Raw genomic sequence first — 26,894 nt, 5'->3', positions numbered from 1 at the left:
GTGGCCGGGATTCGAACCCAGGTGGCGGAACTCACAGCTGTGAACCCTTTACCAACTGGACTAGAAAGCCCGGTTACATATATATATATATATATACAAACCATAGAAATTGTATTCTTTAGAAACAAATATAAATGAAAATAGTAAGTTTATAAATAATGAATATCAAATAACAAATGACTTATCTAATATACCACTTTTGTTTTTGAGCATCAATAACACATGTTATCAACAAATATAATTTAAAAAATAAAACAAACCATAATTGTTGAACATAAAAAAGAAAAAAAACCATCTGTACGGTTGTGCGGGTCAAGATCTAACATATCTATTATTAATTGTTAAATTTCTAATAAATAGGTCCAACAATTTTTGTATAATAAATTTTTGGTATGATTCCCTTTTAATAGTATAGATTTTGTTATTATGTAGTCAACACTTTGTTTTGTGCAGTCGAATTTTGGGATTATTCCCTTCTGATGGTATAGATTTTGCTATTATGTAGTCAACACTTTGTTTTGTGCATGTCTCTTTGGGTGACAAATGACAAGTTTCACAAACATATGTCACAATACGGACCTAGTAAAAATTAATTTATTACTCTTTGACTGATTCGCTTGTTCAATTCGTGTTTTCTTTGGGTCAAAATTCATTAATAACTAATTTATTACTCTTAAGAAAACGTTTGAATAATTACTACGAAAGCGCTATATATGTGGACTGAATATGTTGAGGCATCCCAAATTACTTAAAGTTCAACTCCAATATAGCAATCTTATTGAAAAATCCTGCATCAATGAGAAATTCACCAAAACTTTGTGTTGCTTTTCTGATCATGGTTTTTTTGTTTGATCCGAGTCATGAGTCGTTTTGGCCCGACACCACCGTCACAGTAACAAATAATCTTGGAGGTCCACTTCTTACGGTTCATTGCAAATCCAAAGATGACGATTTGGGGGTCCACATGGTGGCTGCCAACAAAGATTACCACTTTACATTTCAGCCAAATGTATGGAAAACAACACTGTTCTTCTGCAGCTTCCAATGGAACAATCAGGTCAAGCGGTTTGATATATTTGATGCTACGAGAGATGGAGATGTCGGTGCTAAATATATCTGGACTATCAAACCCGATGGCCCATGCAAGCTTGGTAAAAAGGTTAAATGTTTCCCATGGAAATGATTTGATAATATATCATTGTGATGATAAAAATATGTTTTTACCAACAAAATAGAAAATATATAAAGACTGTCAAAATAAAAAATATAGTTTCCTTCGTTTCGGTTATGAAGCTCATAATCTGAGATATTTTATGATATTTGAATTTACTATTTTATTTACTTTAAGGTATTTCAATATTTGTTTTCTTTTTCACTGAAATTACGTCCTTTTCATTCATAACAACTTAGAACCAATACATCAAATAAAGAATAAATTCAAACGCATGGCCCCTCTTAAACAGAAAAGGAGGAGAGCCATTGAGGAAAGCCGCTCGCTACATACGATTGAGTTAGCTTCTTTGTGCTCACACTCTTTGCAATCATCAAAGATGGAGTAATAGCCAATTTCTTATATTATGATGACTCTCATCTTCTTAGATTTATACAAGTTTGTGTTAATAAACCCTCTCCTTAGGAATAGGCCTGGACATTCGGGCATCCGTTGGCATTCGGGTCGGGTTTTTGGGTTTTCGGGTTTTCGGATTTTTGGATTTATCCTCTTAGGTCCCATACTAAAATTTTATTAGGATGGATCGAGTTCGGATAATAACACTTCGGGTTCGGTTCAAAATTGTATTGCGTCCTAAAACCCATAAAATAACAATATATCATACGGATTCGGGTTATATCGGTTCGGTTCGATATCTTCTTGTAAGTTATGTTCTTGCAATTTAGAGTCTTCAAGATTGGTAGGTAAACCAAATAGTGTTCTCCAGTCTGGTATGGTTTGATCCTTTATGTGTGTTCAAACAAACAAAACTAATTTTCACCCCGATGTTAAAGATGACTTAGCTATTAGTGTGAATGAATAAGAAAGAGATTAGAGGACTAATCGGCATGTGACCAGCCTCGAGTCCTCTGCCATTTTGTATTTAAATGTAAAACGCTTTGTAAGCACATGGCTTATTGTCAAAGTCTTCGGTAAACAAAGTCAAGAAAAATGAAAATTTAACATTGCACTAAATATACTCACAACTACGTAACCACTATTAAGTCATAAATGATGCATATATGAATACTGAAAAAGAAAGACTCCGAAGCCAAAATTAAACGACAACTCTCATGGTCTACGCTAAGTCCAATATAAACAAAGATGTTGTAGTAACCACTTTGGATCGATCTCCCCTCTCAGTTTAAGATTCTTGAGAAAAAAATGCAGCCGATCTTCCATGCCATCTTTCAAAATGACCTTCCAGCTTTTCTGAGCTTAGTAGAAGAGAGAGACTCGTTGCTGGAGGAGAGAACCGAGGAAGATCACCTCAACAACACGGTTTTGCACATGGCTGCGAAGCTTGGTCACGGAGAACTCGTCTCCAAGATCATTGATCGCCGACCTTCCCTAGTCTGTTCCCGCAACGCAGAGGGAAACACACCGTTGCATCTGACTGCTCTCCGTGGAGACGTGGACATAGTGATGCAGATGTTAGAGACTGGATTAGAAGCGTGTACCGCACGAAACAACAACAATGACACACCTCTCCACTTAGCTTGCCGCAGCATTTCCATGGAGGCTGCCAAACTCATTGCGGAAAAGACAAACTCAGTTGATCTCGGTGAACTCAACTTCGCCATATCAAGTGGATCCACTTGTAAGTTTCTAGTGTACATTCATATAATCAGAACAGTCTTTTTAGCATGTGCAAAATAGGACGGTCGAATAGGTTTTGTTTATATAAAACAAAAATAGTTAAATTTTTAAAAATAGATGTATAAATTAGGGTTAAGTTTTTTATAACTATACTTCTAAATTTCGAGTATGTAATTTCAAAAGAAAATTAAAGTTAAAAACTTACATATAGATTGAACTATTAACTTTAAAAATTTTAGTATTATTTTTAAAATATTGTTACTACTCCATTCGTTTCATTTCATTTGTCATCAATAAGTTTTGCATTGAAATCATAAAATGACACTTATTTTGAAACAAAAATTTTGCTCTAAAACAACATCTAATTCGAAACGGAAGGAGTATGTTCTTAAACAAAGCTTAGAAATAATTTCAGACCATACTGCATTTAGTTTTGTATATAAAGCCATTGTCAGTAGCTCAGTATTGTGTTGCGAATCTTGGGATCATTATCAGGCGTTGTAAAGATTATACTTGAGAGATTCCCGGACCTAGCTAGGGAGAAAGCTTGGCCTGTCCAAGGCTGCTCGCTATCATCCCTATTGCATCATGCGTGTGATAGAGAAGATCTTGAACTAACAAGAATATTGCTAGGGCTTGGTCAAAGACTAGATGAAGCTCTTAACACCAACGGGTTATCACCTCTGCGCCTGGCTGTCCTCAAAGGCTCAGTTGTAATCCTGGAGGAGTTCCTGAACAAGGCTCCATTATCGTTCTTGTGTCGCACGCAATCGAAAGAGAGTCTTTCATTTGGCGGCACGAAACAAAAACATGGATGCCTTTGTTTTAATGGCAGAGCGTTTGGGCAGTGACGGCCAGTTTATTTTGCAGCAAACAGATGAAAATGGCAACACTGTCTTACATACTGCTGCCTCCGTGGCTTGTGGTGCTCCGGTGAGTAGTTTTCTTTGTACCTATCCTTTACATAAACCCAAAGCACTTGTAGGTTTGGAATCATCACACATTAACTTTAAGCATTAACATAATAGCACACTTAGAGAAAATGTATATATATGGTTCAGTTTTGCTTAGGTGATTCTTGTTTCTGTTCTGGTTCTTTGTCATCTCACATATTCTTACTAAATACATTGCAGTTTATTCGTTACATTATTGGTAAGAAGATAGTAAATATCAGGAACAAAAACAAGGCGGGTTTTGCAGCTTGTCACCTTCTCCCTCGAGATGCCCAAGACTTTGAGTTGTTATCAAGCTGGCTAAGTTTTGACACCGAGACTTCAGACGAGCTGGATTCTGATGTAGTTGAAATATGCTTAGACGCCCCTAGTCCACTGAAACCATTACGGTCACGCTTTAAATCTTCAGTGATCGGCAAAAAATCTGATGAGGACGAGGTACTCCAGTTGCTGAGGTTAATCGGAGTAAACACATCAGAGATGGCAGAGAGAAAGATACGCAAGGAAGGTGAAGTCGAAAAAGTTCGCGAGAGCTTGGAATATGACATGTACATAGAAGCGTTACAAAACGCAAGAAACACGATTACTATAGTGGCAGTTTTAATTGCTTCAGTTGCTTATGCCGGTGGAATAAACCCTCCGGGAGGCGTCTACCAAGACGGGCCGTGGAGAGGCAAATCCCTAGTGGGAAAAACGACTGCGTTTAAAGTCTTTGCGATATGCAACAACATCGCACTGTTCACGTCCTTGGCCATCGTTATTCTTCTCGTTAGCATCATACCATACAAGAGGAAACCATTGAAGAGGTTATTGGTGGCCACGCACAGAATGATGTGGGTTTCTGTAGGGTTCATGGCTACGGCATATGTTGCAGCATCTTGGGTGACTATACCGTATTACCATGGAACACGGTGGTTGTTTCCAGCCATTGTGGCCGTTGGTGGTGGAGCGTTGGCTGTGCTCTTTTCATATCTTGGTGTTGAGGCCATTGGTCATTGGTTTAAGAAGAAGGCTCTTGTAGGAGTTATGACTTCCTTTACAAGAGCTATGGCGCCTTCCTTTGTAAGGACCAATTCAGATTTGGCCATCTCCGGAAAATCAGGATATTTCGCTTATTGAGAATGTTGGGTTGATGATCCTTTCTTTATTTCAGACATTGTGATTCATGTTTTGTTTTGAAGATCAGTGAGTAACTTTCTCGTTTAAATATTCTTCTATTGCTTAGCTGATGAGGTCAGTGCAAGAGATTCAAAGTAATATGAACAGAACTGAACTGAACTTAGTAGAACAGAACATAAGACTATGATTAACCCGATCTCTTAACTGAAGTTCTTAACTTCGGATAGACGATTTTTTTTTTTTTTTATTTTAACTAAGAAAAGTTAATAATCGTATTTTAAATAAGAAATATAAGATCCGTATCTTAGCAAAAAAATATTAATTAAATAAAAAATATCAAATCATTAATTAAGAAAACCGACTAAAAGACCGTGGTTAATCATGTAGACATAACAGAGATTATAGAGACACTCTTGTCTAAAACAATAAACAAGAATTAGAAGTTATGTTTTTTTCTCATATAGATCAGACACGTATGTTTTTCGGAAAATCGGCTCGTCTAAACAACACTTGATTTAAATTAAATGGGTAGCGGAAAAAAGAACCAACTAGCAGGGCTCTCCGGTTTGGTACGGTTTGATCCAAATGTATATCGTTTTCGGTTATTTTTGGTATTCTTTTATTCGATTGTATTATTCAATATCGGTTTAGGCTAACCGACTCAAGAGGGTTCCTTCTTCTTCTTCTTCTTCAACCTCCGAGCGAGAGAGGTTAACGCGATCGTGATGACGGAGCCGCAGAGCGAAAAGCCGGAAGAAGGAGAGCGACTCGAAGAATCGATGGAAGAGAGTAAAGAGAAATCGGCGGAGATGAGCCGCAAGGAGAAACGAAAAGCGATGAAGAAACTGAAGAGGAAGCAGGTGAGGAAGGAGATAGCATCGAAGGAGAGAGAAGAGGCGGAGGCTAAGTTAAACGATCCGGCGGAGCAGGAGAAGCTGAAGGCGATCGAGGAAGAGGAGGCGCGGAAAAGAGAGAAGGAGCTTAAAGAGTTCGAGGAGAGTGAGAGAGCTTGGAGAGAGGCTATGGAGATTAAGAGGAAGAAAGAGGAGGAGGAAGAGAGGCGTTGGAAGGAGTTAGAGGAGTCGAGAAAGCTTCTTGAGGTATAGTCCTTTGTGTAGCTGTTGATTGAATCCATGGATGATATGTTTAAAGTTTTGAATTAGATTTGAATCCGTGAGATTGATGTACATACCCTTCTTTTGGCAGGCTAGTAAGGATGAGGATGAGGATGATGATGAATATGAATATATAGAAGAAGGGCCTCCAGAGATTATATTCAAGGGTAATGAGATCATTCTCAGGAAGAACAAAGTGAGGGTTCCAAAGAAAACAGTAGCTCAGGTGGATGTAAATGAGGTATTTGATTATTTTCTAGGTGAACATACCATTCTTGAGTGTATTTTGATTTTCGTCTAGAGTTCTAATGTGTAGTGTGTTTTGAAGATTGCTGACAGGCCTACATCAAATCCTCTACCTCCTGGAACAGAAGCTTTGTCAAAGTCTCAGAATGTTAGTTCTGCTCAACAGATTCTGGATAGTGTTGCACAGGAAGTTCCCAACTTTGGTACTGAGCAGGTGATTGTTGTATCCCTCTTTATGTATCGTTCTTATGTTCCTTCTAGTAAATACGCTTACTTCTTTTTTTTTTCTTTCTCAATGTTTAGGATAAAGCTCATTGTCCTTTCCATTTAAAGACTGGAGCTTGTCGATTTGGCCCGCGTTGCAGCAGAGTTCATTTCTACCCTGATAAATCGTGCACTATACTTATGAAGAACATGTATAATGGTCCTGGCATTGCTTGGGAACAGGATGAGGGGCTTGAGGTCTGTAACCGCTGTCATCTCCTGATGCGTGTATCCTGATAATAGTTAGTTCTACTCTAGGCTTATTCGTTTTCTGAATCCAAATTATCAAAGTCCCTCTGCCTTTCTTTTTTTTTGCTGCGTGCTCTAGATTTTCAGAATTCTGCTGTTTGTTTCTTTATTGTTGTTACCATCTTCTTTAACTTCCATCAGACATTGATGGATTCACTTCAGTGGAGGTGGTTGATTATAACCTGGGCTGGGTTGGAGTTGCAGTTCACTTCTCTGTATCCTACTTGATTGATAGATTATCTAGTACTGTGCACGCAAATAATTAGTGTCTCTTTCATAGCAATACTATAGACAAACGTACTTTAGCTTGATTTCTTGTATATTTGGAGTTATTGAATATTGATTTCTAGAACGCTATGCAATCTCCCAATTGTTTGTCGGTGTTTCATTTCTCGTGCTTTTGAGTGTCTTCTTATAACCTCGTGGGAGTGAGTGATATGGGATAAGTGACTCATCCACTGTTCAATACCTCAAAAATACTTTAGTTTTCCTGAATTAAGAACATAATAGTGTCCTTCATGCGGTCTGGGCTTGTAGTGTCTGAAAAGGAAGTAAAGCAGTTATAATTTCGTAAGGCTGTATCTATCCTTGTTTACTTGATATCATGGCTACTGGACCTCATATTGCATATTATCTAGCCTGGCTTTGTTGTTTTAGTGACTTTCTGTAGTTTACTTTCTCCCTCCTTTTGCCCCGTCTTCCTTGCAGTATACAGAAGAGGAAGCTGAACATTGTTACGAAGAATTTTATGAAGATGTTCATACGGAGTTCCTGAAGTTTGGAGAACTTATCAATTTCAAAGTATGTCCCTCATCTCCGATTTATTTTCCAATATCAGCTATCATCCTGATCCCGTGTTTGATAATAAAACATGCTGGTAGATATGTATTGTCTTTTGACCTTCTCTCCTAGCCTTTCTTTTCTCAAGAGGAAAATTATTTGTCCATTTCAGGTATGTAGAAATGGCTCACTCCACTTGAAGGGCAATGTGTATGTACACTACAGATCACTGGAATCAGCTCTTCTTGCCTACCAGTCCATTAATGGTCGATATTTTGCCGGTAAACAGGTAAACTAATTTCCTCGGAAACTGTAACCCAAGTGTATGGCGTTTTGTCAGAGGTCTCATTTGTTCTTATCATCATAGTGTTTTGTTCACTCTGTCCTGAAACAAATGAAGTTCTATAGATAAACTTGCTGACATTCTTGTCCATGATAATTGCATGTTCCTCATTTAGGTGAACTGCGAATTTGTCAACATCTCAAGATGGAAAGTCGCCATATGCGGGGAGTACATGAAGTCGAGGCTTAAAGTATGACTCTTCATCTGATCCATACACTGATATTCCATTTTCTGGCTTTTTATCACTAGTTCATGATCTCCATATAAATTTTACAGACTTGCTCTCGTGGATCTGCGTGCAACTTTATCCATTGTTTCCGAAACCCTGGTGGAGACTATGAATGGGCTGACTATGACAAACCACCTCCGAGATTCTGGATTCGCAAAATGACCGCTTTATTTGGTTATTCAGATGAATACTTGAAGCACACGGAGCGTGAATATTCAGGGTCGTTAAGTGATGTTAGATCAGATCAACCAACAGATTCACAGAGGTAGCTTAATATATATTGGAGATCTTGCCTTTAAAGTATCTTGATCTTTGAATAAACATTATCCGTGTATTTCCTGCTTAATGTTGTAATAAAGCGTCATGCTCATGTGGTATTGTTTCCATGTCAGGCAACCTTCAAGAAGATCTAGATCGAGGGAACATGATCATGTGAGGCCTTCTTATAGGAGCCGTACGAATCACAGTGATACACGGGAGAGTACTCGTGGACACAAACTTAGTAGGCACGAAGAGAGCTGTCATGGTGGAGATGGAAGTCCTAGAGGTACCAGAGACGGTAGTGTAGAGAGAGAGATGATGTATAAAGAGCCACGGTATGGTAAAGAGACATCGCGTCACGAAAGCAAATGGTCTGAACACTCTCCGGGACATGGGGTGACGAGGAAAAGAAGAATCCATGGGAGGTATTCCGATGATGATGATGATGATTCAGGAGAGCCTAGTCACAAACGGAAACGCTCAAGGCGTTATGGCAGAAGAGGCTCAGATTCAGAAGTTCAAGGAGAGGTGGACGATGAAGAGGACGCTAGAACCCATCGGTCTAGTTCCGACAGGAGGTCAAGAAAAGAAGGATCATCAGCTGCTGATCAGAAGGAGAATCATGGAGATGATAGGGTTCATGCAGTTGGCGAGAAGTCGCAGAGGGAAAGAAGCAGCTCAAGATATTCGCACGAGGGAGACTCGAGTGAAAGTAGACATCGTCCGCATAAAGATAGGGACATAAACAAGCATAGACGTAGATACAAGACGGGTGATCCTGATTCTTCTGATCGAAGCATGAAAGGAAAACAAGGCCGAGAATCACAAGAAGTCGAGAGAAATGGAAAGAGAGAGAATGTAAGTGGCTCATCAAGTGATGATGAGGAGAGAGAGGAAAGACACAGAGAGAGATCTGGTAGTAGGCATAGGAAACGAAGAAGGTCACACGAGCAGACTCCTCCTAAGGGACCAGAGGAGGAGATTGAGCGTTGGAGACCAATATGATCATCGTTCATCATCATCTCTTCATTTTATCTCCTCTTGTAAAACTTTAGTTTCATCACATGTTTTGAGTTTTTCTTTTGGCGAAAGTTAAATTAAAAGTTTTTTTTTGTGTTAAAAATAAATAATTTTAACGATAAACAAATGATTCTGAGTGACGTCACAAAAAAAAAAGAAAGAAAAGATAAAAGAGAGAAACCTCGGAAAATATATATACACATTTCTCACCGTCGAAGGGAGAAGTTTGATCGGGTGTCTAAGCTGCACGATGACGATAGCGACGCCTTTCAGCGGGGCTGCGAATTCCGTTACGGCGGCGAAAACAGTGCTGATAACGGGAGTGAGCAAAGGACTGGGAAGAGCCTTATCTCTGGAGCTGGCGAAGCGAGGCCACACCGTGATTGGATGCGCCCGCACTCAGGAGAAGCTCACCGCTCTTCAATCCGAGCTCTCCTCCCCGGAGAATCACCTCCTCCTCACCGCCGACGTGGTAAATTGCCGCTCTTCGTGTACTTCGTGTGATAATTGTTGTAGAACTAGATAGATGGTAGTTACCGGAAAACACGAAGAGATTTGTTTATGAAATGTTGTATATCCACAACGATGTGTTCATACTATAAACACTTGGAATTTTATGAAAGTGAACCGATTGTTTAATTGATTATATTTTCAATCGGCTAGGGTTTGATTTTGATGAACTCATGTGATCTACTGAAGCTAAACCTTTGAGTATGATTTTATGGTCTATGTATGGATGTATGTTTGCAGAAATCAGACAGCAGCGTCAAAGAGATGGCACACACAATCATGGAGAAGAAGGGTGTCCCAGACATCATAGGTATATTATATATATGTTTCGAACCTTCTTTTTGATTCCTTGTGAGGCAACAGTTTCAAAGTTTGATGTCATGGTGTTTTTTTAGTGGTTGGTGGCTATCATTTGTTTTAGAGAGATCATTAGATTGTTCCCTAATGTGTTTTATAGTAATAATCCTTAGTTTAGTGTTTTCTTTTTGTTAGGTACGTTAATCAGCTTGCCTTAAAATAAAATGATAAAATCTTGGTGGTCATCGTATCGTGATGAAAACGATAGTCAGATGACGTCTGCTAAATGCTAATGCTCCTCCCTTACTTTCCTATGGGATATAAAACCCTCATGCTCTGAAATTTTTGGTTTTCCCTTGAGTTCCTGAGTATTATGAAGCAGTGCTTTAACTCATCTGCCCGTTGTATCCTTTGTTGACAACTTGACATACAAGAAGTCATTTTTTAAGGGCCATGTCTGTGAAAAATCTAGTTTTGATGGTTTACATGATCGGCTTCTTCGGCACGTTCTATAATTATTGGGCATATTGTTTGGCATCATTTTTCACTGTGATCTTTCTTTAGTTTTTTTTATGTTAGTAAAATGCACGTTTCAGTTAACAATGCCGGTACTATCAATAAGAACAGCAAGATTTGGGAAGTCTCTGCAGAAGATTTCGACAGTGTTATGGATACAAACGTTAAAGGAGTAGTGAATGTACTGCGTCATTTCATCCCTCTGATGCTCCCACGGAAGCAAGGGATTATTGTTAACATGTCTTCTGGATGGGGAAGATCTGGTGCTGCACTGGTGAGTTTCATTCATCACTTAATTGAGCCACGAGCTATCATCCTATGTTTGTTCTTATAGTTACAGAAGAATAGTAACAGAGACAGAGTAAAACATAGGGACATTTTGAATATATAAAGTTATCGTGAGCTAGACTTTGTTCGGATATAGAAATGTTGTTGGATTCCTCTCTAATAAGCTTCAATGAAGCCGGAACCTTGTCAGTGATGTTGGAGTAAACAGTACTAAGTTATCATACATGGAAATGAGGAAAGACTGTGAATTGATAACATAGATGGTAGGGAGAGACTATAGCTTCATCTTAAAGGTTCAACCAAATTACTTGGTTGGTCCCCTTTGTCATAGTCTTACAAGATCCTTGTAGATAACTTTATTCTGATAGTCTTCTTCTGTGCTCTGCATTTCTGGACCTGGTGAGGTTAACTTTTGAAACCAAAACTGGATCTGCAGGTTGCACCTTACTGTGCATCCAAATGGGCGATCGAGGGTTTAAGCCGATCAGTGGCAAAAGAGATAGCTGAAGGAATGGCGGTGGTTGCATTAAATCCAGGAGTGATCAACACAGAATTGCTCACTTCCTGCTTTGGCAACACAGCTTCCTTGTATCAAGCTCCTGACGCTTGGTAAGCAAACCCCCCAACCTCCTCAGAACATTGACATTTTTGTAAACAAATGTATTTGGTTGAAATTAATTTCTCATAACATGCGATGCATAGTCTCTCATCTCATGTGTTTCTTTTTAATGGATTAATTGCCTGGAACCCTAAGCCTTTGATGTGGGATGAAAAATGTAACAGGGCTGTGAAGGCTGCAACGATGATTTTGAACCTTACAGCGGGTGATAATGGCGGATCTCTTACTGTCTAACAACTAAATTATATTTTTCTTTTCAACTTGAGTGATATGAGAAGGAGCTTTGTCAGTAGAGCCGCCCTTTTATTTGAGGCTTTGATTCATTTTTCTGTAACCAGAAATTTAGCATAGTCACTACGTTCTTAAGTTCGACTAAGTTACATTTTTTTGTAACGTTTTTACTGAAGTCAGTTTTTGATATATAAAAAGTTTGGAGATGTAGCAAGAGCCGTAGGACAAATTGATGATCAACCAAACGGAAATAACTTTAACCAAGCTAAAACCAAACTGATCTACATCTAACCGATCCAGACCCGAAATACCGACCCTGCACCTTCGTCCGTTGATTCGAGTTGTTTAGTCAATCTTTAACATTAAAGTGTCCACTGATTCGAGTGTTTAGTCAATCTTTAACATTAGAGTGTCCGTTGATTCGAGTTTGTTTATAATAAGTAGGTAGAGAAATGAGTCAAACTTGATACTAATTTTTTTTACTTAAATTAAATACAGTTTACGGTATTTATTGATCAAAAATATATTATAGATACTTCTTGAAGTAAATATTTGTATTGTTTAGCTTAGGGCTGGGCAAATAAACCGAACCCGAAAATCCAAACCGAATTCGACTGATAAAAATGAATCCGAATCGATCTGAATCCGACATAAATACCTAATGGATCTTGTTTTTTGATATTTTGGATTATGGATATTATCCGAACCGAACCCGAATCTAAATGGATTTTCGATAGAACCCGAAACATTCAAAACCCTAAAAGATTTTATACCAAACATGATCTCAATTCCTAATATGTACTCAAAATACATTAAGATATATTGAACATCTAAATGTTGGTGATTCTATTACATGAAGGTTGATGGTTAAAGGTGGTTGTTGAATTCTGAAATATTTAGATTTAGATTTTATTTTCATTAAACAATGTTTCTCATTTCATGAGGTCGTGATTTTTGTTTTATGATTTCATTCATTTTGTTTTCTTTTTAAATATGTTTTCTTTTCGTTTGATTTTGAATGATCATGGTTGATGTTCGTTTTTTATTTTTAAATCGATTTTATTTATATTTTAGTTACAAAAAGGTACAAATTAGGTATTTGAAACCAAAACAAACTAATTTTACTTATGTTTTGGTTATAAAGTAGGTACAAATCAGATATTTTTAAACCGAAGAACCGATTGGAATCCGAATCCGAAAGTACATTGGATTGTACCGGTTCTTTGAAGATTTACTAACTCCGATCCGAACCCGATAGAACCCGAACCGGTCCCGAACCGAAATTTCAAATAATCCGAATGAGACTGATTTTGATAAATCCGAAAAACCGAAACCCGATTGGATAAAACCGAAATCCGGTTGGGACCTCGAATGCCCATGTCTAGTTTAGCTATAATGAAAACTCAATTAAACTTATTTTGAAATTGTTTCCTTTCGATAAAAAAATAGTATAATTGTAATTTTGCATTTAGCCAAAGTTGTCGTCAGTGATACAAAAGCAAAAACAAGATTGCCACTCTTTCGCTGGTTGATGATGTGCTACAATGGATTATGATTTCACATAATACCAGTATATGCAAAAAAAATTGTAAAGATTTTTGTTTAATATCAATTCTAAATTCAAATAAACTTTATACCATATTACCAAACTATAATTACATAACTTTTCAACACTGAATTATGCATTTAATGAAATTCACAAGCGACAGATTTTCTGAAACTGTAATTGATTTGAGAATCCTAATTAAATGACACCTACAAGTATTCAAACAGGTGTCAATTTACAAAAACAATTCTTTGACTCGCTAATATAGAAAAATAATTAATACTCTATCCGTTTCATTTTAATTGTTGTTCTAAGTTTATGCACACAGATTAAGAAAACATATGATTTTATATATTTTCAAGATAAAAACACAATTACCTATAAATCTAATCACATTTCAACCAATAGAAAAATAAAATTGAGATTTTTTAAATAAATTTTGCATTGAAACTCTAAAACGACACTTGTTTTAAAACGAAAATTTCTCTAGAACGACAATTAAATCGAAACGGAGGGAGTAGTAAAAAACTTTCCAAGACTAATTGTTGAAATATATATAAAAATAATAAAAATTTGATTAATTATTTTTATATTTATAAACTACATAATATAATGAATGAAACTTTTGACAATTTTAATTATTTAATTAGATTTAAAATAAAAGATAAGCCTAAAATTAATTATTATCACTTGAAAATAACCTAAATGATATTATAAATAATAATATATGGTAGCTATTTTTCAAAATTATAGAAGGTGTAATAATGTTTGATCAATTCTTTTTATATTTATATATTATATAAAATAATAAATAGATAAAATTTATAGAATTAATGATTTCATATTCATATTAAAATATAATCATATCTATAGTAAATATTGATCTCTTATAGTGTCCATATACTTTATAAATAATTAGGCTCTGAATATTGGATAAATTATATTGATTAGAACATGTGAGAACTTTGATAAAGAAATATTTTGCATTCAAGTCAAATAATGAAGTGAATAAAGTAATTTTATGACTGAAAAATATATAAGATAGAGTGGTTTGTATTACTATTTAGAGAGAGAAATAAATATTTGGCAAAGAATATGTAAAAACTTAAGAAAATATTAGCAAAAATTAATAATAAGAATGAAAATAATAACGGTAAAAATAAGAAAGAACTGGAGAAAATACATAATATATATAGAAGAAGTTAATGTGATAATTACATATATAATTCTACAAGCTTGTTATTTATAAATATTCAGTAATTAGTTTTACATCAAATTTTATAAGGAAACTTTTCAATATTCTACACATAATATATGTTTTCTTATAATAATATATCCGCGGATTCATGGACAACCACTTAGTTATATAGTGTTTTAGAAGAAGATGCCCAAACGCGGGCTGATCGTATCTCTTGATACAATCGATGACGTCACCATCGGGCTCTTTAATTTCATGAAAAGAAAAGATAAACGACATTATATTAAGTTAAATGTGAAACATCAAAATATGAATGTTATAAGAAACCAAATTTAATAATCAGACTTAGATAAGAATCATAAATCTTACGTTGATTGTTCGAATCAGCGTTGGGTTTGAAGCTCCTATTGTGACCCAGAGAGGGAGTAGTATCCATAAAGCCAACATATTAAAAACAAAAACGTATCATTAAAATAGTCAAGCTTACAAACAGAACTCTGCAAACCAGAGCATTAGAACGGAGACGTCAACGAAAATTGCAACATGAGTGAGAATAAAGAAATCAAGCAAACAACATTAAAGTGTCCATTAATAAAACAATGGCTATGTAGAAACTGTAATACCATCCTTTAATGTATATGGTATGGATTAAAAAGTTTCATTTTTTTCTGGACATCGGATTCAAAAGTTAGTATTATGATATTATCGTGTGGGCATGTTATACTGTTTTTAGCGATATATTATGTAACGGTATATTAGGAACATATATGTTATATCGAACATAATTAATTAATAATTTATATCCGTTTGTGCTGGTGTAGAGATCCAAAAGTTCTTGTATGACCACTGTATAACTTTGTGTAGAGATGGATACACATGGTATGAATGTCAGCATGACTGTTTAATTTATGGCTATCAAGGTCTTGGGTAATGTGCTTCTCCTTCTCTTAAAGAGCCTAAGCGATGTTGTTGTCAACCTTACATTTCATTATCTTTAAAAAGTTAATGCCTAGCTACCGTTGCATTTATTTTCTCTAAGCTACTACACTTGTTTTGTATCTGGTGTTTATTTATAATAAATGCGATAATGTCAAAAAAATTTTGATAAAATAAAACAAAAGCAAACCAAAACGAAGATTGAAATTCTTACAAGATACAAACAAGTATCTAGACGTTGACATGGACATCACAGCACGTGGATCAAGGATGGTGACAACATTTCTAGCTTCCCTTTTTAGAAGGTTTTTCAAATTTGTTTCGAACACACTACACCCACAACCCTAATAGTTTTCCCAATACATATATATTCCGGCTGTACTTCATTTTGTTTTCTTGTAATTTCAACAGAATACATTTTACAAAATTGTATACATAATCTTATATATAGTTAACGAATCGAATTATTTAAATGAATTTTGGTTGATTCAGGTCCCTTCCTTATTGAATTCGGTTCAATATTTCATTGTTAATATACCTTGACGATATAGATGTTTCGTCAATATGAAAAAAAAGAACCTCGTGATCTTTGGTGACGTCCCTAGCAAATCTCATGATTCTCGTTGGGATGAGATCTGTTGGGGCATCCAGTTCCATTCCATTGCCATACTTGCCAATTATAGTCATTCTCTGCTTCATTTTTCGCCTAATACATTTTGACCACTGTTTGTTCATGTATAAGCGAGACAAAAAAATTAGATTATTCATATAAAATAACAATTAGAAACTCTTGTTCTGTTATTTTGCTAACTAATTGAAATTAATCAACAAATTTCTGTTATTTTGCTAACTAATTGAAATTAATCAAAATTTTATGTTGTCGATATAAGGCCCAACACTAAGAAGAGGTCAATCTGAAACTTATAAGGCTCAAAACTCTAAATTTCTTAATAATAAAGTTCAAAAGTCTAAAGTTCTTAATGATATATTTTCTTTATTTTTCCTTTGTTTTTGCTAAAAATATTCTTCTTATAGTTATTTTTTTCCTTTTATTAATATTTTTTCTCTAAAATACAGAATATAGTTTATTTAAATCTATATGTTTATTAAGCTTGTATTTCTTTCTTTCAATACTTAAACTAAAAATACTTAAATTAAAAACGACAACTAAACAACTACTTTTTATACAGAAATTGTTAAATTCAATATGTAATTTAATGTTAATATTTTCAAAGTGGATATTCAACAATATATAAACATTTTGTTTTCATTTCACTCAATTACTTATAAATAAGATATAAATTTTAGAGGCTAATGTAATTATTTTGATATCATATTTTAGAAGGTGCTATTACTCACACATCAATTTATGGAGACACCTAATACATATCTAACAATTATAACATGGAAGGTCAGAGTATATAAAAATATGAGTGCATTTCTTTTAGTAAAATCATATATCTGGATCTTATCAAAAATTAATCAAAATCTGTCATAATTATCTAGAATTTTGAAAATAACCAAAATAAACTATTTAATAATTGAAATCAAACAGATTTAAATTCTAAATTTTACATACAAAAATCATATTACCCTACCAAAATAATAATGAAGATTACAAACAAAAAAAACATTACAACTAAATCATAAATTAAAATACAGAAAATAGAAGACATGAAATCATACTCTTGATATTTATATTTTAGATGGGTACAACTTGATTTTTATCAGATCGGATCTATTGGGATCAGAGTTTTTTTAGGCATAGGTCTATTCGGGTCAATCAATCTGGAAGCTATGATTCTTTCAAGTAAATAAATTTTGGACTCGGCTATCTACTTGTAATTTTTTGCTTTTTTTTTCAGACCGATTCTGTTTCGGATTTCCAGGACCGAGTAAAATACTCAGGTCTAGCCAGACGTGTTAGACGAAAGCTGAATGGTCAGAAATCATTAGTGGGATGTATGCCTCTTTTAATTTTCAATACAACAAAAAAAAAAAAAAACATGTGTCGATTACAGAGTGGAAACGGATATGACTGGTTCACGATTTCCATCTAATTACAAACTTGCTCTCGTGGATCATCAGCTGATCAGGAGGAGAGTCATGAACATGATAACAACAAGACTTGTTATGATTTTATTGCTACTGGTTTATTCACCTTAGTGGCCGTCACAGTTGATAAACTGAACACTGGGTATATGTTTGACCTTGCAGTAATCTTCTCCACTTGGTACCAATCTCTCCCACCACTCCCTCTTCATTCTCTCTATCTTCAGTTCCTTTAAGGACGTTATATACATGAGCCCATCAGGAAGTTCCTAAGACATGGCATCGACCCTTCTTCTACACACCACTCTTCCATTTCTTTCTGATAAGACATCTTCAGAGCACGTAGCTGAGGAAACCCACCTCTCGAGCACACCATTCTCTTCCCCACGAAAGATAAACCGACTTCAAGGTGAAGCAACTTTTCAAGAATCGGTATTGGATCCAGAAACTTTGGCATGTGCATGGACAATGTTAAAGAACGATGTCACCACCACCTCCAATGATCAGCCGCACGGGTTTTTCGGCGATCATGCACACTAAGCGTCTCGAGGTTTCTCAGTTCATGAAGAGATGAGGAGAGGGTGTGGAAAGTGCAACCGCCGCTGAAGTTCACACTGAGAGCTCTGAGCTTGGTCATACGGAGGAGGTCTGTCACGCGACTGTGTTTGGTTGAGAAATTTGTTAAGGACTCTAGGTTCACTAGACCACCCTAGTTTCAACTTTGTTTTGTCATGCATTGAACGAGGTAAGAGAGGGTACCTCAGTTCTTGCATCTCTTTCAAAACATCTGGCACATGGACAAGGTGTAACAGATCAGCAACGTTTAGGTTTAGACATAGCAGAAGCTTTAGAGTCCGCAGAGAAGACGGGAGGTGAGATACACCAGCCTCGTGTAAGCTCAAGAACCTCAAGTGGATGAGCTCTCCAATGCCAATGCTTGGAGGTAGCTTCCCTCCTTCAAAATGGTAAGTTTCGAAAACTCGAAAGCTTCCAACAGTTATCTTCTGCTCCAAAAACCAAAACAGACCTGGCTTTGCGGTTGTTTTTATCTCCCAGCATGTCAAGTGCATCACCACTATGTACAACGAGTCTACGAGATCTACTAGGAGACTCAGTATTGATGGTGAAGGTGGAAGTCTGGACTTTGACGAACTGAAGAAAGTTCTCTTCTCTGGCTTTAGATAAACATACTTCCCTCATCATGACATGTATCTGACAACGTTCCATTCTCGAACTCAAATAGCTCTCTTCAACAATAACCATATTTCTCCTCCTCAACTCTTCAAGGTAGCCTTCTCCACTTATCTTGAATGGTTGTTGATGATCCATCGTATACATCATCTAGAACAACCAAATATCTACCGGTTTGCAAGAGTTCAAAGACTTCACCCTGTAGTGCATGTTCGTCCATCTTTATTATATCTTCATCATGTGGTCTAAGATCTCGCAAGATCCTCTGCCAAACATACTTCCGTGTAAACTGTTGCGAAACACAAACCCATTGAAATGACGTCTGACAATGTCGTACGTGATGAAAGACTTGTCTGGCGAGGGTGGTTTTACCAATACCACCCGGCCATCCCTGATATAGAAACCACTTGAAGGCTATCACTACCCACCAAATGGCAAACCAACTCTTCAACACTCTGCTCAACCCCAACAAGATCGCTTTCACAACTGTTAGAAAACGTTTGTCTGATCTCCCTTAGCTCCCTTTCTCTGTCTTGCAGTGGCAGTGAAGAAGGTCCACCATCGATAATCTGTTGTAATCCAAAATTCTCATCCCCTCAATCTCCTCAGAGATCCTGTTAGTTGTGCATTCGATATCTAATGCAAATTTGCGCCGATCCAGTAAGAAACAAAGCAAGTCTTTTGACACGCTTCTTGATCCCTCCTTTCTCTTTCCCTCCAAACTCTTTGAGAAGAAAGGATTCGATTAGATCCTCAGCGTCATAGACAATGTCCTTGACATTTTCCAAGAAGTGTCTCACCCTTTCACTCTGGTGTTTTTTGGCAATGTGCATCTTTCAACAAGGACTGTAACCTTCCAAGCTGACGCTTTAGTCCAGCAACTTGCTCGTCTATTCCTGTTAATCTTTCAGACTCTCGACTCAGGAGTTCCCATAGCTTCTCAACTCCGAAGGACACAACCAGTTCAGCCATACTACCTGTAATAAGATTTGAGTGAACGATTCAGGCCCGTTGTTTATGCAGCATAACAAAGGGAACAAGATCTCGTAAGCAAACTGGAGTCACGACAACAAAGTAGAAATGGCGGATCAAAGCAAAGCAAACATGTATTTAACTGTACGGAAGTGACAAGATTTACCTTGTCTGAATCAGCTCTTTGCCCACTGGTTACGACCTTGTCTGAAAGAAGAGAGATGAATGAATCTTTATAAAGTTCAGTCAGAGTCAAAGTAAAAGTCAACTTTATCCAGCTACAAATATCCTTGGACTAGTCATTGTATTCATTATATTTGATTTGATTTTGACCTCTTCGCCTCTAACATGGTATTTCATTACTATTGAATTTGCATTAAATTTACAGTGTAAATCATTTTTTCAGATAATCCTAAATCATTCTTGATATATGTCACTGACGAAATCTAAAAATTTTAAATAAAAGAAGATTTGATAGAAATTTCTACAAATGATATATATCCAATAAACTTGGATTTGTAAGAATTTTTGTAATTAATTTGTAGTAAAACAAAAATTCTACAAAACCCTCCGTCTCCTGTTTTTTCTTTTCTTTCAGGTTCTAAACTTCTAATACCGGTAAGATGAACCACTCTGAGGTGGTGCTGGTGGCAGCCGGTTCGGGGTACTGCGGCGGTTGCTACCAGAGCCTGACGATGATGCATCCCCGTTCTGAGCAGGATCGCTGTAGCGGCGGCTGTGCCCACCCGATCCGTACCTTGACAATGAATCCGACGCTCCATTAGCAGCTGAGTTGAAGGCATTCATCCAGTCATCCCCTGAAGAACCCCCACTGGTTCTTGGGCTACTTTCTGTCCGTCAATGAAAATCAAAGTAAGAACAATCGGTAGATATAACGTATCCAGCACAGTTTCAAACCAAGCCACTCTATTCTTAAAATAAATAAATAAAGACGAAAAAGGCGGATGAATGTACCAGTTGCACCGTTGTCAGACCAACTTGAAGCAGCAGCCGCTCGGTTGTCATGAATGCTAAGTTGCCTCGTGAGCGTAGAAAGAAGAGAAGATTGTTTCTGGTACCGCTCTCTTTTTCTTTTGACGTTTTGATCCTCTTGAATCAGTGACTCAATCCTCTCATTGCCTATTGCACTAGAGATCAAAAACAAGAGAAGGCAGATAAACACACCGCAACTGAAATGTAATTTCTTGACAAGGAGGGGGAACGATATTGAACCTGATGGAACTGTATAGTTGATTCAGCATGTCTTCTTTTGATTTCTCCACTTGACAGAGAACAACAGCCTGTTGAATTCACGTTGCTTAGTATCAGGAATATTTGTAAAAGATTAAGGGATCTTAGTGTTCGCATAGCCCACCTTTGGAACATTGGCCGCAAGGCTGTTAAGGACAGCTTCAACGTAACCCCGTACTTCTTGGGACATCCACCGGAGTTCCTCTTCTGGATCGACGGGTTTCCTAGCCATCTTATCCTGAAATACAAACAAGATTACACCATAAGCAAACAGTATCATATCAAGCATAAACGCCTAATATGCCGAATCCGTAACTGCTGTCAAGTGTAAAAATGTTGACCCATCCATAGCAAAAAGTTTCAACAAAAAACAGTTCGGCAACCATTTCAATGTTCACTAAGACATAAAAAACTTATTAATACAATCTTGTCTAAACTTTTCAGCGTAAAATTTTCGAAGTTCTTCCACTCAGTGTTTTCAAGCCATAGAAACATTTGTAACATTTTGGAAGAGTTCGTCATAGTGATAACTGGCACCGCATAAGACCAGTGACCAAAATAACTAGTATAGATTTAAGGAAGGTAAACAAGAAAGATAAGAGATTAAACATAAAAGTTGGCCATGATGACTTACAAGTGAACCATCTGAAAAACTTTGTCTCATGGAAACATTGCCTACTTGGCCTCCTCGAGCCTGGATGACTTTTTGCAACTTATTAATCCATTCATTCTTATCGACTACACTCTCAGCTTTAAGCACAAGAGCATTGTGAGCTGCAACATAATCGTTTTTGAGGAAAAGCTCATAAGTGCGCATATAGGGTTACGAATTTTAAATTTTGATAATGATTGGTTCACGTACCTTTTAATACAGTCTTGTAGGGAACCTTGCAGGTTAACTTAAATACAAGACCCGGTCCTTTTGAATCAGGTCCGTTTGCCTTCTTGTCCTTCGAACTCTTCGATTTTTCTACTTCTTCCTCGGGTATTTCTTCAATAGTGCATTCCTGTGTGGATTAACAAAGTTTATGAGAAAGTAATATTAGAAAAACATGGAAGGAAAAGAGTTATCTATAGAGCATCCACATTGTCTCATAGATGTAACAGTAGAATACAAAGTTTGAAGCATGAGTAATAGTGTTAATAACAAGGTGAATATGAAGACATGATTAGAGAACTATACCTCCAAAGTGATAGTGCCCCGGAAGTTTCTTTCTTCTTGCTTTTTGGTATAGCCCAGCTAAGAAAGAAAAGGAAGTGTTAAGCCAGTAAGTGATTACAGTGCTTCCAATTTGGATCAACAACAAAACGATATACACTCTAAATACTAACCTTTCCAGTTTTCTCATTTAGAACAAACCATCGCCTACTCCATCCATTTGTTTTAGCACTTTTCTTCATCAAGTATCCTACATGAAAGAGTAATTATTTGTTATCGACAGTGGAAGTTGGTTCTATCGAGGCTTTAGTGATAAAGATGAAAGACACAAAAAATCATGCATTTGGAGCTACAGAGAAGCTTGCAGCAATTAAATCATGCAACGGATGGAAAACGAGTAGGGGAAGAACGTATATTAGGATACTAACCTGCTGTTATCTCTCCCTCAGGTCCAGCAGTTTTCAGACCAGAGACCTCCGGCGTCTCTTTATCTTGCGGACTAGGTTTGTCTTTCATTGACTTCATGCTACCACCAGCTATGGGCCCATCTGGCTGAGGACTAGAAGCCTGATATACACGCAGGTATGGGAATTTCTAATTAAGTACTTTCATGTAAAGTTAATCTAAACAGCATTTTCCACTACGTGGATCCAGATTAACTTGGAATGAAAAACGGACCCTGCTTAAAAGGGACTGCTCAGCATCTTGTCCCTTCTTAGAAGATCGACCCTTAAGCTCGTCCTCGCGACGTTGTCTTTCCATTCTGAAGATAGAAATGATTTTTAATCATAAAAATGAAAACAAAAAGCATGTAATATTCTAGAGTCCACAATTCTGGACTTGCTCAATAAATGTGCAGCTACCTCCTTTGCACAAGACGGATAAAATGTTGAGGTGGTACAAAAGCGCGTTCCATATCAACTAGTGCAACGACCATTTTCTTGGCTTCATTCTTGAAACCATCAAGTGCTGCACTTGCTATAGCTACAACCTGGTTGATCATTTGTTAGGAAGGAACAGCTATTATCGAAATGATAATGTTAACTGAATAAAATGCCACCAAACATTATTACCTCTCGCTTGAAAGGAGGATATCTACCAAGTCCAGGTGTAGCATTTGCAGAGGCTGAAACTATGTCCACAAGAACTCGGTGGACCTATCCAAAAGTTAAGGCCATGTTAGCTCAACAGAGAAATTAGACAAAACTGAGATCTGGATGCATGATTTTTAGAGTAGGAAAGAGATATTAAGACTAATATACACTAGATAAGAGCACTACAACTAGAGAAGAATTGACAAAACTCTCCGCAACATTCAGAAGAATTTAAGTGTCAAAGCGAGACGAATGCAATAAACTGCTGAAATTCAATACTAATGCATGAACCTAAAGCAAAAGATAAATAAATAGGCAGACCTCATCAACACAAAGACGCGCGGGATCTTTAGCCATCTCAAGAACAATCTTTATCAACGACCTCAGCCCTTTCTCTGGAGATATAAGATAAGGTTGATAACCATCTGCTTCCAAAACAACCTGATATGTTCAAAGACCATTCTGTTAAATCCAGTTAACATGTCTCGAGCAGAAAAAATATTAGGAAAGAAGAAGACACACACCCTTTTAACATTGTTCAAGTCAAAATGTCTGTCCAATGGAAGCTGCTTGATTCGGTTGGGGAAATTTCCTTCAAAACTTGCAACAACTTTCCAACCACTTCCCTGAACAAAAAAAAGACTGTTAGAGAAAAACGTTCACCCAGTTCCAAAAGGACTTCAGCATGAACAAAAAACATACAAGTACAAAACATGAAATCCAACCCCTCCGTGAGCTTATACACTACCACAAACCTCAACTATCAGATTCATGAGATTTCACACAATATAATGTGAACTAACTACCATCAAATCTGAAATGGCTGATTGCTGATATTTAGACAGTTCCTCATTTTCACGATATTTTGGGATTTCCGACTAAAGTTTAGTTACTTATGTAGAAAAGTACTTACTTCACCACCAGCCAAGTGAAGAAGAAATTTTTCCTCAAACTCACGGCAAAGCTCCAAAGCTATAGCCCTTGTACCTTCAGCACTGTTAACTAGTTGTTCTCCAAGCCTCGCTAGCTCATCCTGCACCATTTGAGACTTACCCTGGAGTCTGTACAAAGAATTAGAATAATCAGAACAAAAAAACGCCTAAATGTAAGAGACAAGAAAGCAGCTCGGGTAAATAACCGTTTTGCCTGTCTTACACCTAAATGCAGTATCTAAATAACTTAATTATAATAACTATCGTTATAGATTAATAGGTGGAACAACTGGTCCAACTTTCACTTTATCACATTAATGAAGAAAGAAAATATAGAGGAGAAGCAATACCCAGACAAGATATTTGGAAGCCTGAGCTTCATTCTGCTACGTATCTGGCTAGCAAGGGTGTCTACCAAGGCATTTCTGCCAAGCTTACTTTGTGGAGCCCCAGTCAAAGTTTCACTCAGACTTTGACTCTCAGCACGCCATGCGGTTTCTAAGGAGTTCTCACCACTTCCAGACTGTGCTGATGCAATTGAAACGGTTTGGCCAATAAGAGCAACCCAAGGGATGTCAGTTGTTTTTGGCGGTCCTTGATTTGAGAGAAGAGCCTGAACAGCTGCAAGGGCTTTCGAGTTTCCTGCAGCCTGGTCAATTTTCCCAATAACGCCTACTGTCCTAGTGCCTAGTAAAGTAACAACCATTAGTGAGAATAAAATATAAGAGAGTACAGAAAGCCAGATTGAAAATACTGATGTACTCACTCTCTGGATCATGCTCCTTCGCAATCTTCAGGGCTCGAGATGATGAAATTTCAGATGCCTGGCTAGCAGGGACTATAACCAGCAGTATGGCATCATTGCGTTGCGCATAATCATCAATCTTGCAAAGAGATCCAAAGTTTCACCATTGTTTCAATAAGGAGTTAAGAACAGACAAGATAATGAATATAAGTAAGAACTTCAGCAGGAAGTCCAAAGCTCACCATTGAATCATCCACAATTCTCTGGTCCAGTCCAGGCAGGTCAATTAATTTCAGTGGTGGAGCTGACATATAAAGGGCAAAATTAATATGTTATGATGATAAAAGAAAATTTAACAATAAGGCAAAGTAGGTCATATGTTACTACTCACGTTCAGAAGAGTACTATTTATTTTAAAGCTCCACCAGATATATTATATGATACCCACCAACTAACAGCTCTAAGCTCTAAAACAGTGCACTAGATTTAATATGGGATGGCGGTGGCAACTTATTACATCTGACCAGTCGACTAATATATAAGGTATATTCATTCACCCAACTTACACTAACTAAGGGTGTGCTACTTTAAGAGCAGATAGGATTGTGCAATTAAAAAAGGAGTTACCTGTGCTGGTACGAAGTTTTAAGTATATGTCGTCACGATCCCTCCCTGAGGCTCCTTTACTAAGTCTATCTTGAAGATTACGTCTCAGAGCAGCTATAACATACCCGTATGGAACACAATGGTAATAGTTATGAGAAGATGGATCAAATGCCATTGCTAAATCGGATATGTTCACAATAGGGGGGAGACTTACTTGCTGAAACTTGTTGAGATTTATTGTCGATTTGCAAAATAATTGCGTTGCTACTCAAAGAAGTCTCCCTGCTCAAGTCAACTATTATAGGAGCTCGTGTAGCACCGTTCTCACCCGTAGGCTGTCCACCACAGTAAGTGTAACCGACACCAATCAATAAGCATAAGAATGAATCTCACAATAGACTCAAGAAATGTACTAGTTACCAGAATAGGATGCCCGATTAGACTGTTTAGCACCGCAGACTTTCCAGCTCCCTGGACAACCAACCAAACAAGCTCTAAACGATGAATGATCCTTCCAGGAAAATTCTAAAAAACCTAATCGAAACTCAGAAGATCGCATCCGATAACACTCGAACTTAGTATAAGCCTAAACACACAAACCAAATCGAGGAGTTTAAGGGAACTCACCACATTGCCTAGGGCTACGACGTTAAGGAAAGTGGCTGGGCGACGAGAAGAAGAGGACTCATCGGGATCTTCGTCGGCGAGAAGAGACGCCGCCTGTTTGATCGAGTCTGAGAGCTGAGACAACTCGTCGATCGCTTCCATCTCGACTTGCGAAAGCTCCTCGTGAATCGAGATCAGAGTTAAGAGATCTGGATGAAGAGAAGAGAGTCACTAAACCGGATCTGACCAGAAGCGAAAACGACGGTTACGAGTGCCGATAGTGATGGTATTGAGCTAAGATTTGTTTTTTTGGTCCGTCGTCTCCGTCAGGGAGAGAGATAAGCGAAGACGAGAGAGAGAGAGAGGTATTATAAAGAGAGGACGGAAGAATCAAAGAGAGAGAGAGAGACACGGGACAATATTCAAATTTTCAAAATATCCAGATCCTTCTAATTTATCGCTGATCGCAACTCTTTCTTAGATGTTACTAAGACTTAAGACTCGTGTTTATCACCACCACTGTTCAAAGCGTTACTTATTCATATGATGTCTAGAGAGACTAAACAGATAATTTAGCTGGGCTATTTAAACATTTATAAATTATATATTAATATCATGTTTCATAAATAATAAAATTTATATAACTTTATTATGTAAAATTTCTATATTATAATATATTAACTATTATAGTTCTATAATTATGTAATTGTATAAGCAGTTTACAATATAATCGCTACTAATGCACAAATGCCGTTTA

General features: G+C 37.0%; 3 protein-coding genes and 2 pseudogenes across 4 annotated transcripts; 3 read left to right on the top strand and 2 right to left on the bottom strand.

Annotated features, from left to right (window-relative positions):
* The first annotated feature begins 2,374 nt into the window (after positions 1-2,374).
* Positions 2,375-4,881, top strand: LOC108811041 (ankyrin repeat-containing protein At5g02620-like; annotated as a pseudogene).
* Positions 4,882-5,544: 663 nt separating this feature from the next.
* Positions 5,545-9,515, top strand: LOC108812769 (zinc finger CCCH domain-containing protein 5). The gene is made up of 9 exons (XM_018585115.2): positions 5,545-5,981; positions 6,088-6,237; positions 6,325-6,456; positions 6,546-6,704; positions 7,464-7,556; positions 7,708-7,824; positions 7,994-8,068; positions 8,155-8,372; positions 8,500-9,515. The coding sequence occupies exons 1-9, from the start codon at positions 5,607-5,609 to the stop codon at positions 9,371-9,373; spliced, it is 2,193 nt and encodes a 730-aa protein (XP_018440617.1). The 5' UTR covers positions 5,545-5,606; the 3' UTR covers positions 9,374-9,515.
* A 61-nt stretch (positions 9,516-9,576) lies between these two features.
* Positions 9,577-12,055, top strand: LOC108812768 (NADPH-dependent pterin aldehyde reductase). The gene is made up of 5 exons (XM_018585114.2): positions 9,577-9,860; positions 10,139-10,208; positions 10,792-10,985; positions 11,436-11,608; positions 11,783-12,055. Exons 1-5 carry the CDS (start codon positions 9,639-9,641, stop codon positions 11,850-11,852), a joined length of 729 nt encoding a protein of 242 aa, XP_018440616.1. The 5' UTR covers positions 9,577-9,638; the 3' UTR covers positions 11,853-12,055.
* A 5,413-nt stretch (positions 12,056-17,468) lies between these two features.
* On the bottom strand, positions 17,469-20,058 carry LOC108811416 (probable disease resistance RPP8-like protein 2; annotated as a pseudogene).
* Positions 20,059-20,181: 123 nt separating this feature from the next.
* On the bottom strand, positions 20,182-26,589 carry LOC108813359 (dynamin-2A). 2 transcript variants are annotated; one of them, XM_056992368.1, is made up of 22 exons: positions 26,159-26,589; positions 25,952-26,002; positions 25,746-25,866; positions 25,553-25,645; positions 25,168-25,229; positions 24,947-25,064; positions 24,531-24,867; positions 24,162-24,309; positions 23,773-23,874; positions 23,570-23,689; positions 23,228-23,311; positions 23,018-23,145; positions 22,815-22,917; positions 22,583-22,721; positions 22,328-22,404; positions 22,179-22,235; positions 21,858-22,002; positions 21,630-21,769; positions 21,120-21,233; positions 20,978-21,045; positions 20,720-20,892; positions 20,182-20,595 (listed from the first exon to the last, which is right to left on the bottom strand). In XM_056992368.1, the coding sequence occupies exons 1-22, from the start codon at positions 26,297-26,299 to the stop codon at positions 20,354-20,356; spliced, it is 2,763 nt and encodes a 920-aa protein (XP_056848348.1). In that variant the 5' UTR covers positions 26,300-26,589; the 3' UTR covers positions 20,182-20,353. The 2 variants fall into 2 exon arrangements, with proteins under 2 accessions (XP_056848348.1, XP_018441398.1); XM_018585896.2 differs by having other exon boundaries at positions 22,833-22,917; positions 26,159-26,586.
* Positions 26,590-26,894: the final 305 nt, after the last annotated feature.

Source organism: Raphanus sativus, chromosome 8, assembly GCF_000801105.2.
Source record: "Raphanus sativus cultivar WK10039 chromosome 8, ASM80110v3, whole genome shotgun sequence".
Classification (NCBI taxonomy): domain Eukaryota; kingdom Viridiplantae; phylum Streptophyta; class Magnoliopsida; order Brassicales; family Brassicaceae; genus Raphanus; species Raphanus sativus.
This window is presented reverse-complemented; position numbering and strand designations above follow the sequence as displayed.